Genomic DNA, 12551 nt, shown 5'->3' on the forward strand with positions numbered 1-12551 from the left:
GCGTGCAAATGTGATCCTAGAATCGAGAAGCAGCTGAACTGACACAAAAATGATTGTGTTTACGCAAGCAATATAAAGCAGGTGATTACTGAATGAGAGGATGATAACAGCTGACGCGCTCCCATTTCCTTGCGTGAAGCAGCTGTGCCTAGAAACGCAACTGATGTGATCGTTTCTCTTAAATATTAGACAAAAAGTTATGATCATGCACCCACAGTCTTGCTGAATTCTAGAGCTCCAGATTTGTTTTTATGTAAGCATCAACGGTTGCTTTCGCTTTAACCAGGAATTCTTTGAACAGATTATTAATTGGCCTAACGTTAACCGTGTGTATGTGATCATCCTTTTCTTATCGCACACGGCTTTTCACCTGCTTTCTTTTACATTAATGGTTTAATTGCCCTTTTTTTTTTTTTTTACAATAACATTGCTTTAATGAGAGTTTAGCTCCCCATTTATGTGAAGTTAACTGGTAATCTGGGACCTTTAGCCAGAACAGATTACTGTGTATATTTTAGATACAAGACAATAATTATTTATTAAATGCCAATTTTTTTTTCTTCGGGGGGGAATATATTTTTTAAGGAATATTATGTTAAATAAAGAGTATTGTATACAGCTTTGACACATTTAAAATTTGTGGCTAAGAAATAATTAATTTTTTTACTTTATTTATGTTTGTTGTGGTCAGAGATAAATTTGGTATATTCTTAATTTTGAGCTCTGAAAAGACTTGTTAAATAAAAACTAAGACACAATGAAACCATGAACCATTTGCTCATACACGACACATGAAAGGTGAAATGAATGAAGAGGCATGTGAACATAACACAAAGTCTAAATCAAGTAATTTTAGCATGTCAAAGTCATAATAATGCATATAAAATATATTTTCCCAACAAGAAAATTGTGGCTAGTAAAAATGGCGAGTGGCTAGTAATGTTGGAAAACTACTAGCAACAGTGGCTGGTGATCAAAAAAGTTAATGTCAAGCCCTGATAATATGTAATATAACATAATAATGTACTATGAATTGTAAATCTAGAGAAACATACTGTTATTATACAGTGACTGCTAACCAAAAAAAATCAAACACTAATCTGAACGATTCTTAAAACCTGATATGTAGGAAATTTCCTGTCACAATGCTCAATTATTTATTTTAGGATTAATTAAAAATATTTGACCACATAATATAACCAATGTTAACCAAGTATTTCATAAAGCCTAATAGTAATAATATTAATTACCTAGCAATTATAATTAGCTTTCTTCAGGTGGTGTCGGTGGGACGCCTTCCAAAAATGTACGAAAGTGATCATCTGTGTTGAGTTCTGGTTGTTTGACCAGCAGGTGGCATTTAGGGAAGAAGTAGGCCGCAACCAACCCCATATTACTGAGTAAACTAACTCCTACTTGAGCAAGGGACTTATTTTTATCATCTAGACTGGTGTAAATAGGGATGAACATCACCCACATGACGCAGTAACTCAAGGTGGAGATGGTGATGTCTCTGGCTAAGTTGTACTGTCCAGGTGGCTTTAGAGCCATGAAGGTGGACATGAATGACATCAGAGCCAGGATGACATTAAAACCGAGCATCAGGCCGAAGTTTAACATTGGCTCCACTGGGCAGCGTAGAAAAGTTTTCACATAAGTCACATCCAAACTGGCGACGTATTGGGTCAGGGAGGGACCTTCTAGGCCATACCAGCCGCATAGTCCCGCTTGCAGCCCGCAACATCCCAGAATCACAAACCAGCTTCCTCGTCCGCGTAGGTTTTCTAGGTGTTCGGAAGACTGCTCAGGAAACTCTGTGACGCACACAATCTGTAAAGTAAAAAATAGAAGAATATTTGTGAAATAAAAATTACTCTTTTGTTTTAATAGTACAGGGCTTCTATTTGGCTTTATTTAAGGCTGCAGATTTCACTACTGAACATTTTACACTGAGCTACTGAACTGATTTATGATTGTTACTGTTTTATTTGTGAAACTTTCTAGTTTTAATTATATGTATTTTATGATTCATGTTTTTATTTTTCATTGTTTTATTTGTTAATTTGTTATTTTGTATTTATGCTGCTGAATTGCATTTTAGGACCTTGATTTCTTATGCATTTTATTATTTTAAACTACTAAAATGTCAATAAAAGTCTCTTTGCTAAACTGTAGAGTTGAATTTTTAACATCAACAGTCGACAGCGCAGAATTCAACCTCCCATAATGCAATTCACAACCGTAAATACACAGAAAACACTTGTAAATCACAAAATAAACTGGTAATTGACTGATATGTTTTACAGATTTTACAATGAACTTCAAGTAGAGACTCACATTAGGCTGATTTTTTTTATTGTTAGCCAGCATTAAATTAATGCTGCTCAATATTGGGGGAAAAATTAGATTGCAATTTTCTTTCAGAGACAATTTATGTCTAGAAAGCAATTACATCTGTATAGAAAAACTAAGTATATATATTTAAAAAAATACATTAATAATTAAATAATCTAATATTTAACAAATACATCAACATTAAAATTAACAAATTATTTTGTATATTCTAGATATTAATATTTAAAAATATTAATATAATAATAGTATTTTTTTAATGTTAAACATAGAACATGACATTTTAAGAACCAGATCAAACCTCTTTTAGTAGCCATAAAGTTTTAAAAGATTTATTTGGCAACATTTCCACTGCTTTTTGACAAAAAAAATGATTTATGGTGATTATTATTAATAAAAAAAGATATCTTGCAATACTGCTAACGTTGTAAATAAATTAAAGTATTTAATAAAACATATAGTTTTAACAATATGAATATAAGTTTGTTATATACAATATATGTTTACAATACTAATATTTACTAAAAAAATGATATATTTAAAAAAATATTAAGACTTTTTGTGGCTTGCCAGCAAAATACAAACCAGTAATAAATAAATAATTAAATTAAATTGCATTGTTCACAGTTTAACTATTGCATAAAACACATATTGTGATATTGATTTTAATCAGTTCATTTCATCCCTATTTTGAATCTCAGTATTTTTATTTTAATTATTCAGCTATAATTTCCCAAAACTATCAAACAAATAACTTATATTCATTCATTCATTCATTCATTCATTCATTCATTCATTCATTCATTCATTCATTCATTCATTCATTTTCTTTTCAACTACAATTACTATATTATAAAACTATAAAAATAAATAATTTCATATATTTAAACAACTTTTACCTTTATTTTAACATGCATTTAATTTTTCTTCTACATTTTTTTTAGATTACCTGAAGGGAACTGGACAGAATGACTGAGAGGGCCACGGTGGGAAAAAAGGCATTAAGTGGCTCCTGCAGGCGGCAGACGGTGTCTCCCGGCTGACCCAGGAACAGCACCAGACTCATACATCCTCCAGCAAGGCTCAGCAAGGTAAGGCCACACAGCGGTCCACCTGCAGTTTTCACCAGTGGAGTTCCTCTGTGCTTGAAAAACAGAGCCCCCACCCATACATGTGATGCAAGCACTACAATTCCTCCCAGAATGACTCCGATTGACTCATAGTTGGTCCAGTCCAGGTAGGTGTAGATGGGATAGACACAGCTTGTGCTTCTTAGAGTTGACCACTGGCCATTGGGACATGATTTACACTGAATGTCATCTTCCAAAGGGAAAGGCAGATAAAGTTTAGTTAGCATCAGATATAAAGAGCTTAGATTATTTTTTCATTAGACTGAAAAATTGGCTTAATGGTCCTGTGAAGTGCTGTGAAACGTGCATTATTTTATTCCATCTTGACATAATCTTTACTGAAAAACAAAAAGGGTCTTATAGTAGCTCCTCCCCCTTTAAAAAATAGCTGATATCGGTTTGTTTTTAATTACAGCTTTGTGAGGGATGCTGCGGTCACACTGGAGTTTATTGGCGAATATGGGCGGGATTAAAGAAGATGATTAGACATTTAAAAAAGCGAGTGATTGGTCCATGTTTTAAATTTATGTACAGAGAGGTCATGTTTTTATCAAATTCGATTGGTCTTACACAATCATGTGATGCGATTTCACAGGTCAGATTTCACCAAGCTTGAACTTTCCAATGCAGCGAACTGCAAAACTTGCCGCACAACCTTGCATTTCCTGTCATTTTAAAAAAATCGCATTATCTATTGTGAAAAATATATGTATATATACCTAAAATAATTGTCTTAGTAGAAAAAAATGCAACAAATTCATTTAGAAACAGTTGAGTTCCCCCTCCCCTTCCTCACAATGGTTTGGCCCACTGCCTGCTTTCCCAGTTCATCTCGCCTACTTTCTACACAAACGAGTCAGATGTGCGGCTGTAGCTCAGTTAATATTGACCTAAAGTAGGTAGGGTATTTTACTGTGAATAAAGTGATTCTCTTTAATGTAACTGATGCAGACTCATTCATAAGTTGATTTATTAGCAATTAAAATATTAGTTTGTTTACATTAGCTGTTGCATAATACACTGCAACTTAAACGCCGACCAAAGCCATTTCCCATGCATTGTTTCATTTGTGACGACTTGGGATAATGTTAACTTAATATTAGACATTACATTATGGCCACAATTAGCATATTGTTTAGCTGTGCATTTACTTAATGATTACTGTGCTATGTCCAAACTCACCCCACTGTATTTTTTGTATACTCAATTTCTATTATGTTATTAAGTGTCTTAATTAATTAGATTTAAGATGCATGATGACAGTTAAACGTGTCATAACAGTCTTGTGAAAAGAGTCCACTGACCAATTTTAAATCATAATAGAAGGCTAATTTCTGGCTCTGTTAGCTGCTCACCTGTGTTGTTTAGGAATGTTCCCTCCAAGCAGTCAATACAGTCAAAACAGCAGGAATGGAAACCTTTGACTCTGCGCACCTGTCCTATCCCACAGTCTGAGGAGCAGGTGGACATTGGCACCTGTTACGGAGACCATTTGTCAAAACGATTGCCTGATAGTAAACCAAACTAATATTGAGCATTTAAAATTAAAATACAAGCATCTCAGGGGAAATTGGTGCTTTAGATTTTAGCGTACCTCTCCGTTTTTTGTGTGCCATTTTATAGCATTGCTTTCAATGGTAAGGTTCTGATAAAAGTATCCAATTACATCAAAGGTCACGGTGGTGTCATTGAAGATCCACTGCATAAAATCGTAGCCAAAGTTTGGATTGCCCTCATCATCAAACTGAATATTGACCCCCTCAAGGTCTAAAGACAGTTTTTGGAGTTTCCGCAACAGCTGTAGGAAATAAAGATCATGTACTGCAGTGTTAGTACAGTCGATCTTGTTATCCAGGGGTGTCAAACTTAGTTCCTGTCCAGCCCTGCACAGTTTAGTTCCAACCCTGCTTCAACACACTTACCTGTAGGTTTCAAACAAGCCCGAGGGACTTAATTAGTTTGTTAAGGTGTGTTTAATTAGGGTTGGAACTAAAATGTGCAGAACTGCGGCCCTCCAGGAACTCCAGAAGTTTGACAACTGTGTTGTAATCTATACCTTAGAAATCTGATATATGGCAATATAAGAAAAAAAGATACTCGAAGTTTGTAAAAATGTGATCATTAAAATAATGTGCATGTTTTTTTTTTAAAGTATTTATTTATTTTGCATCTATTATATAATATTGAGAACATTACACTCATAAAATTAAGAGACACATTTTAATTCTTATTTTAAGCAAACTGGGGCAATAATTTGATTTGAGGAACTAATTAAGGTAATAAATTTGAGGAAAGAATGTTTATTTTAATTAATTAGGATAATTAATTAATTTAATTATGTGATTTTGATTGAGACATCTGCTCAACAATGGCATTGCAAATTAAATATTTAAAATCATATAAATATATTTGAATCATCTTATTGTTTTGCTATGTTTACATTATTTATTTATTTATTTATTTAGTTAGTTTTGTGCTCAAAAAATCATGAAAAATATTTAAAAAGAATGCATGTAATAATTTTACCATTATTTTTTTAAAGTAGATAGCACAAGATTTTTTTTACAGTGCACGCAGATTACATCTACAATATTTTTTATGTACATGCACATGTTTGGATTTCACATATAAAATATTAAATATATGTCATATATGCAACAACAAGTTAAATTAAAATTATATGTTTTCAACCATTGGAATCACAAACATGTACATGTCCAGTTAAGGTCAAAATAATTCGCCCTCCTTTGTATTAGTTTTTTCTTTTTCTATTATTTCCAAAATGATGTTTAACAAAGCAAGGAATTTTTCACATTATTTCCTACAATATTTTTTCTTCTGGAGAAAGTCTTATTTGTTTTATTTCAGCTAGAATAAAGCAGTTTTTAATTTTTAAGCACCATTTTAAGGTCAATATTAATAGCCCCCTTCAGCAATATATATTTTTTTGATTGTCTACTGAACAAACCACTGTTATACAATGATTTGCCTAATTACCCTAACGATAAATTAACTTTGTTTAGCCTCGAAATGTCACTTTAAGCTGAGTACTAGTGTCTAAAATATCTAGTCAAATATTATGTACTAGGGATGCTCCGATTAATTGCCCAGGGATCAGTATTGGTGGATAATCACATTTCAGGACTCGATCTGTACTTGCTAATTGGGACGATCTCATGAACCGATCACAATTGTTTGTTTACGAGTTTAGCAGAGGACATATAAGAACTGAAATCTTTTCCGATATCAGAACTAAGAGTTAGGGCTAATAATTTTGACTTTAACTGTATATTCAATATTCATTCAATCATTCATTCACTCATTTTCTTTTCGGCTTATTCCCTTTATTTATCCGGGGCGCCACAGCGGAATGAACCCCCAATTTATCCAGCACATGTTTTACACAGCGGATGCTCTTCCAGCCGCTTTGGGAAAAATCCATACACACTCATTAACACTCATACACTACAGACAGTTTAGCCTGCCTAATTCACCTGTACTGCATGTCTTTAGACTTTGGGGGAAACAAGAGCACCCGAAGGAAACCAACGCAAATGCAGGGAGAACATGCAAACTCAGAAACGTCAACTGAGCCAGCCGAGGCTCGAACCAGCGACCTTCTTGCTGTGAGGCGACAGCTATATTCAATATGTTAGCTTTAATTTTTAATACAAAGTCATTTATGGCCAAATATCAGATTTCCATAAGGCTAAACAAACAAATTTAAGGAAAGAAATGCATTTGTGTGATTACCTGCCATGGATAGACATTGTCTCTTTTAGGATTTCGAGTGCAGCTGGTTGCATTGCATCCAAGCAAGTCATGCAGAGCATATGCGGCACAGTAGACGGCAGCATAGACACTGAAAGCTGAGCGCTGCACTAGGTCTACCTCTACCATGCTCACGTTGGCTTGGCTCACATAGCTGCATCTTGGGCATGGGTTGTCCAGAGGCGAGATGTCTGCATCTAGCTGTTGTGGGATCGCCATCCCCTCTATTTTGGTGAAAAGCTCACGGATGTAGGGAGTAAAGAGGTCAAGAGGTCTGGTGATGTCTGCAAACGCCAGCACGGTGCCTATTGAAGTGATGCCAGGCAGGGTGGATACACCATCATTCAGACTCCATGCTGTGCTCGCCACCCAAACAGCTGTAATGTTTCTTTTGATTACCTGATCGGATAGTGGTGAAAAGAGCATTATCATACTGTACACCAAAACCTGTAGCCTGGCCGCCTGTATCTCATGAGGTTGATATTTGGGCAACCCAGTCTCATTCTGAAAACGTAGTCCAGTGGACGTTTCTGCACTGCAAAAAATGCTTTTCTTGCTTAGATTTTTTGTCTTGTTTCTAGTCTAAATATCTAAAATTTCTTATATCAAGAAGCATTTTCTAGACAAGCAAAACATATTGTCTTGTTTTGAGAAATAAAATGCCAATATTAAGTGAGTTTTTCCTTAAATCAAGCAAAATAATCTGCCAATGGGGTAAGCAAAATAATCTTGTTTTGTCGTTTGATGTAAGATTATTTTGCTTACCCCATTGGCAGATTATTTTGCTTGATTTAAGGAAAAACTCACTTAATATTGGCATTTTATTTCTTAAAACAAGACAATATGTTTTGCTTGTCTAGAATATTCTTCTTGATTTGAGAATTTTTAGATATTTGGACTAGAAACAAGACAATAAATCTAAGTAAGAAAAGCATTTTTTGCAGTGTGGAGACCGCGAAGTACGCCCCAGGAGGTACGTATTTGCGAAGTTTTTGTTTTCACGAATCCGCGAGAGGCCACTGTGTTTGCTTTTTTGTATCTCGAACGTCTCTGGCGAGTGCCAGTCGCACCTGCGCTGTTCTGGCATCAACCCACCAGAGGCCGCTGTCTGACTGACCGAATGATTGACTACGCGACCGGCCAATCGGCTGACCCACCCTCCTCCTTCCCTGAACCCAACCAGTTTTACCGATTGATCCGCCCGCCCGCTCACTTCCCTAAACCCGAGCAACAATTTAGAAAAGCCGTCTAGAAAAAGAAAAGCCCTCGTCTGTTTTTTTTTCACCAGGTTTTCAGATTTCACCACGTTCTCACCCCGTTATGAACTCGTTCACTTTATTTTTTGGATTCTGTTTTTGTCTTACCTGATTCCTGGAACCGCTCTTCCCCGGCCTCGAGCCCGCTCGCTGTGGTCAACTCCTCCTCTCTGCATCTTAAGTCAGCCGATGCACACGATGAGCTGACTGGAAAAACTGATTGCAGCAGGAAAGCCCTCCACATGGAGGTAAGCGGTCAGTCGGTAAGCGCGAAAGGGAACGGCGTCATACCGCCCCGTAGCGTTCACTTACAAAAATTGAAATGCAGCCATATGTACCTCCCGGGACGTATTTCGCGGTCTCCAGAAACGTCCACGGGACTACGTTTTCAGAATGAGCCTGGGTTGCATTTGGCCCTCGAGGCCATTGAAGTTGAGGACCTCTGCTTAAAAGGGGTAGTTCACCCAAAAATTAAACCTCACTCACTTTTTCATTGACTTAATCCCTGATTCACCAGGCGTAGTCACAGCAGAATGAATCGACAATTACTCTAGCAAGTCAAACTCAATCAAAAAGTCATATTTTTCTCATAATTTGAAAAGTTTTTTTTCACCTCTTTAAAGAAGGCTTTAGCTGGGATGGGAATAGAGAAGACCACCACCACTCCAACTTTAGCATCCACGATCCGATTCAGCATATCTTGTATTGTAGGTCCTGGATCACTGTATACGGGAATTAAACCCTGATAGGCCACGCAGATGGACTCATCATTGGCCATGCTGGAGAACTGCTGCTGACCCATCTGGCCGTATTCTTCGTCACTACCTATTACTGACACCCAGTTCCACCCAAACTGTTTCAGCAGCTGTATCATGGCCACAACCTGCCACTGATCGCTGGCGACGGTTCGCATGAAAGACGGGTAGGTCTGTTTGTTACTGAACTCATCGCTGGTGGCACCATAACTAATCTGAGAATGAGCGAATAGAGAACAATTGAAAAAGCATTAGAGCATAGCCATTTAAAGGGAAAGTTCACCCTATAAAGAACATTACACATCATTTACTCACCCTTATGTGGTTTCAAATCTTTAGAAGGCTAAATTATTAGAAATGCTGTGAAAATGTAATTGCACTGTTAAAAATCACTATTTGAGAAAGAACGACAATTTCACAGGAGGGCTAATAATTTTGCCTTCAACTTTAAGTTTCATTACCCGACAAAGGGTTACAAATCTTTCATATTCTCACCATTGGCATCAAGAAAAAACCAATCAGCTTGCCAGCATCTGGGACCACGTCTGAGCTGTCTGGTCCTATGATAGCCATAACCCGAGGCTTGTAGTTTGTGTAGTTACAATAAATGTCCAGTTCATCTGTTGATTCCTGTGTGAGAAGCTGCAGGACGGGCTTCATGATAACGGCTGGCTGCATGCAGGTGTCATAGCTCTCAAATCCAAGAGTGATCCCTGGGAGAATATGCTTTTTAGAGTTGATCTCGTCCACAGTGAACTTCATCACCAGCGAAAGAGACAGACCATATGTGCTTATGCTGCCAAAACAGAAGCAATAGAGATGATTTTTAGGGTGCAAAGCATTTTTAGATTCAGTGTTTGGTGTCCTTTACATTTATGTCTACTCGTTTAGCAGATACTTTTATACAGAGTGACTTATAAGTGAGAATGAAAGAAGCACTTCAAATCACCGGAGAGCAGCAGTATACACTCACTGGCCAGTTTATTAGGTACATTAGGCTCGCTGGATATTTTCTCTTTTTCAGAACATTCTCTGTAATCCCTAGAGATGGTTGTGCGTGAAAATCCCAGTAGATCAGCCGTTTCCGAAATACTCAGACCAGCCCGTCTGACACCAACAAACATGCCATGTTCTAAGTCACTTAAATCAGTGTTTCTCAACCACTTTCCTGGAGGACCACCAACACTGCATGTTTTGAATGTCTTATTTGTCTGTCAAAGGAGCTGATGATCTGAATTAGGTGTGTTTGGTTAATGAGACACGGAAAATGTGCAGAGCTGGTGGGCCTCCAGGAACGTGGTTGAGAAACACTGACTTAAATCACCTTTTTTCCCCATTCTGATGCTCGATTTGAACTGCAGCAGATCGTCTTGACCATGTCTACATACCTAAATGCATTGAGCTGCTGCCATATAGTTGGTTGATTAGAAATTTGGGCCAACGAGCAGTTGGACAGGTGAGTACAAGTCTATGTTAGTTTAGTTTTTAAAGGAATGATTGAATTCATATATTTTTAATAGTATTTTCCCTCCCTCTGAAAGTAGAGTGTGTCGTACATGTGATTTGTCAAGCCCACTCAGAAAAATGGAGTGTTGATAAGAAAGTGTCTGGTACATAGCACAAATAATGCCAAATGTGTGATGCATTTGCCCTTAATGTGCATTATTTGCCTCAATTTCTTCTACCGCACAAGTTCTAATCATTGAAAAACATCCCGAGAGTAAACTAGAGCAAGTAACATGGTGCTTCAAGTTTGGTGTAAACCCAGCTTAACAATTGCACAATTTTTACCGGAAGCATGAGGCGTTTAAAAGAAAGTTTCTAGTGCACATGGAGAGGAGAGAGTCAGTGTGTTTCCAGTTGTTTTGTACGCTCAAGGACAGGAATGCTGGGTTCAACCCAAATACGGAATTAAGTATTAATGGGAGTAAAATACATACAAAGTCAATGCAAATGTGCAAATCGAGGTGAATTTTTGCAGCATAGACCGGACGATGTGAAATGGATGTTTGCCATGGAAATTTTTTCAGTCTCGTTCACTGTGCAAGTTCTAAATTGAGAGAGAAAAAAACATCCCGTGAGTAAACTAAAGCAAGTGACACAGTGCTTTAAGTTTGGTGTGAACTTAGCTTAATAATTGCACAATGTTTTCCAGAAAATGGAAAGTTGATAAGAAAATGTCTGGTGCATATGGAGAGAAGAAAGTGTGTGACCTACAGTTGTTCTGTCAAGCCCACTCACCTGAAGCACACTAATGCTGGGTTCACACCAAATGCTGAATTAACTATTCGTGCCCGTAAAATACATACAAAGTCAATGCAAATGTGCAATTAGAGGCAAATCATTGCCGCATAGACTGAAATTTGTGATGTGTTTGCCATGGTCTCAATCTCGTCCACCATGCAAGTTTTAATAATTGAGCTCAAGTGACAAATTTTCCTGAGAGGAAAAACATCCTGTAAGCAAGTGACACAGCTTTTCAAGTTCGAAGTGAACCCAGCTTAAGAATTGCACAATGTTTTTTTTTTTTTTCCAGAAATATGGAGAATTTATATGAAGTTGTCTGGTGCATACGGAGAGGAGAGCGTTTGTTTTATAGTGTGTCATACACAATTTTACCTGTCACACTGAAGATCATCAGGTTTCACCCGTTGGCTCAGTTCACTTGTGAGTTGGTTGATGGGAAATAGTCCTCCAATGAGAATATCTCCAGGAGATTTGAAAAAATTTGTAGTGATGTTGTTGAACCATGATGGGTTGTCGCCGAGTCCAGACCCCAGAATGCCACAGAGCACCAGAAAAGTCCACTTGTTCTTCATCCTAGAAGGTAAACAGTTTTTCACTATGACATGTAAGTGAATTAAAGCAAAATGTGAAATAGCCGCACTGACCTCAGTAGAAGCATTTCTGAGGGTCTTCTTGTTTTGATGTGATGAGATTCTCTCAGTGGCCAGTGATTATGATGGTTAAATGGTCAACCAACAACACGTACATGAGTAAAACGCCACACCCCACTGTCCTGCCATCAGCTTTCCTGTGCTTCGCATGTAAATTAGGGGTCTACATCAAGATTCATTCGGGCTTTACATGAAAATGTTTTGGTTTCACCTCAGTGTTGAAGTTGGTTTTAAATTACATTCAGTATTGAAGTATAAGAGGCTGTTTACTAGAGCTGCATCCACCTTGTGTGTGTTCTTTTGTTAATTGTTGGCTTTTTTAAATTTCTTATATTTTAATCAGTTAATTAATTATTATTAAACAATAATCATAATAATTACATTGGTTTA

General features: G+C 37.0%; 1 protein-coding gene and 1 long non-coding RNA gene across 7 annotated transcripts in view; one reads left to right on the top strand and one right to left on the bottom strand.

Moving 5' to 3' along the window:
* The window catches only part of LOC137496731 (uncharacterized), a 91713-nt gene that overhangs the window by 3304 nt on the left and 75858 nt on the right, over nt 1-12551 (top strand). For 2 of the 6 annotated variants that reach the window (XR_012387371.1, XR_012387373.1), the window contains exons 3-4: nt 3297-3443; nt 9221-9431. This is a non-coding gene — a long non-coding RNA (uncharacterized lncRNA). Of the gene's footprint in view, nt 1-3296; nt 3444-9220; nt 9432-10625; nt 10721-11800; nt 12534-12551 lie in introns of those variants that run through there. The other 4 variants (XR_012387369.1, XR_012387372.1, XR_012387374.1 and 1 more) reach the window with 3 other exon arrangements.
* Nucleotides 1264-12169, bottom strand: tas1r3 (taste receptor, type 1, member 3). Its single transcript, NM_001039628.1, is given in 9 exon segments — nt 1264-1830; nt 3302-3672; nt 4838-4958; nt 5077-5280; nt 7236-7652; nt 9123-9479; nt 9760-10060; nt 11884-12084; nt 12156-12169. Coding segments are annotated over 9 exon segments (2553 nt in total).

This window comes from Danio rerio, chromosome 11 (assembly GCF_049306965.1).
Source record: "Danio rerio strain Tuebingen ecotype United States chromosome 11, GRCz12tu, whole genome shotgun sequence".
Taxonomy (NCBI): Eukaryota; Metazoa; Chordata; class Actinopteri; order Cypriniformes; family Danionidae; genus Danio; species Danio rerio.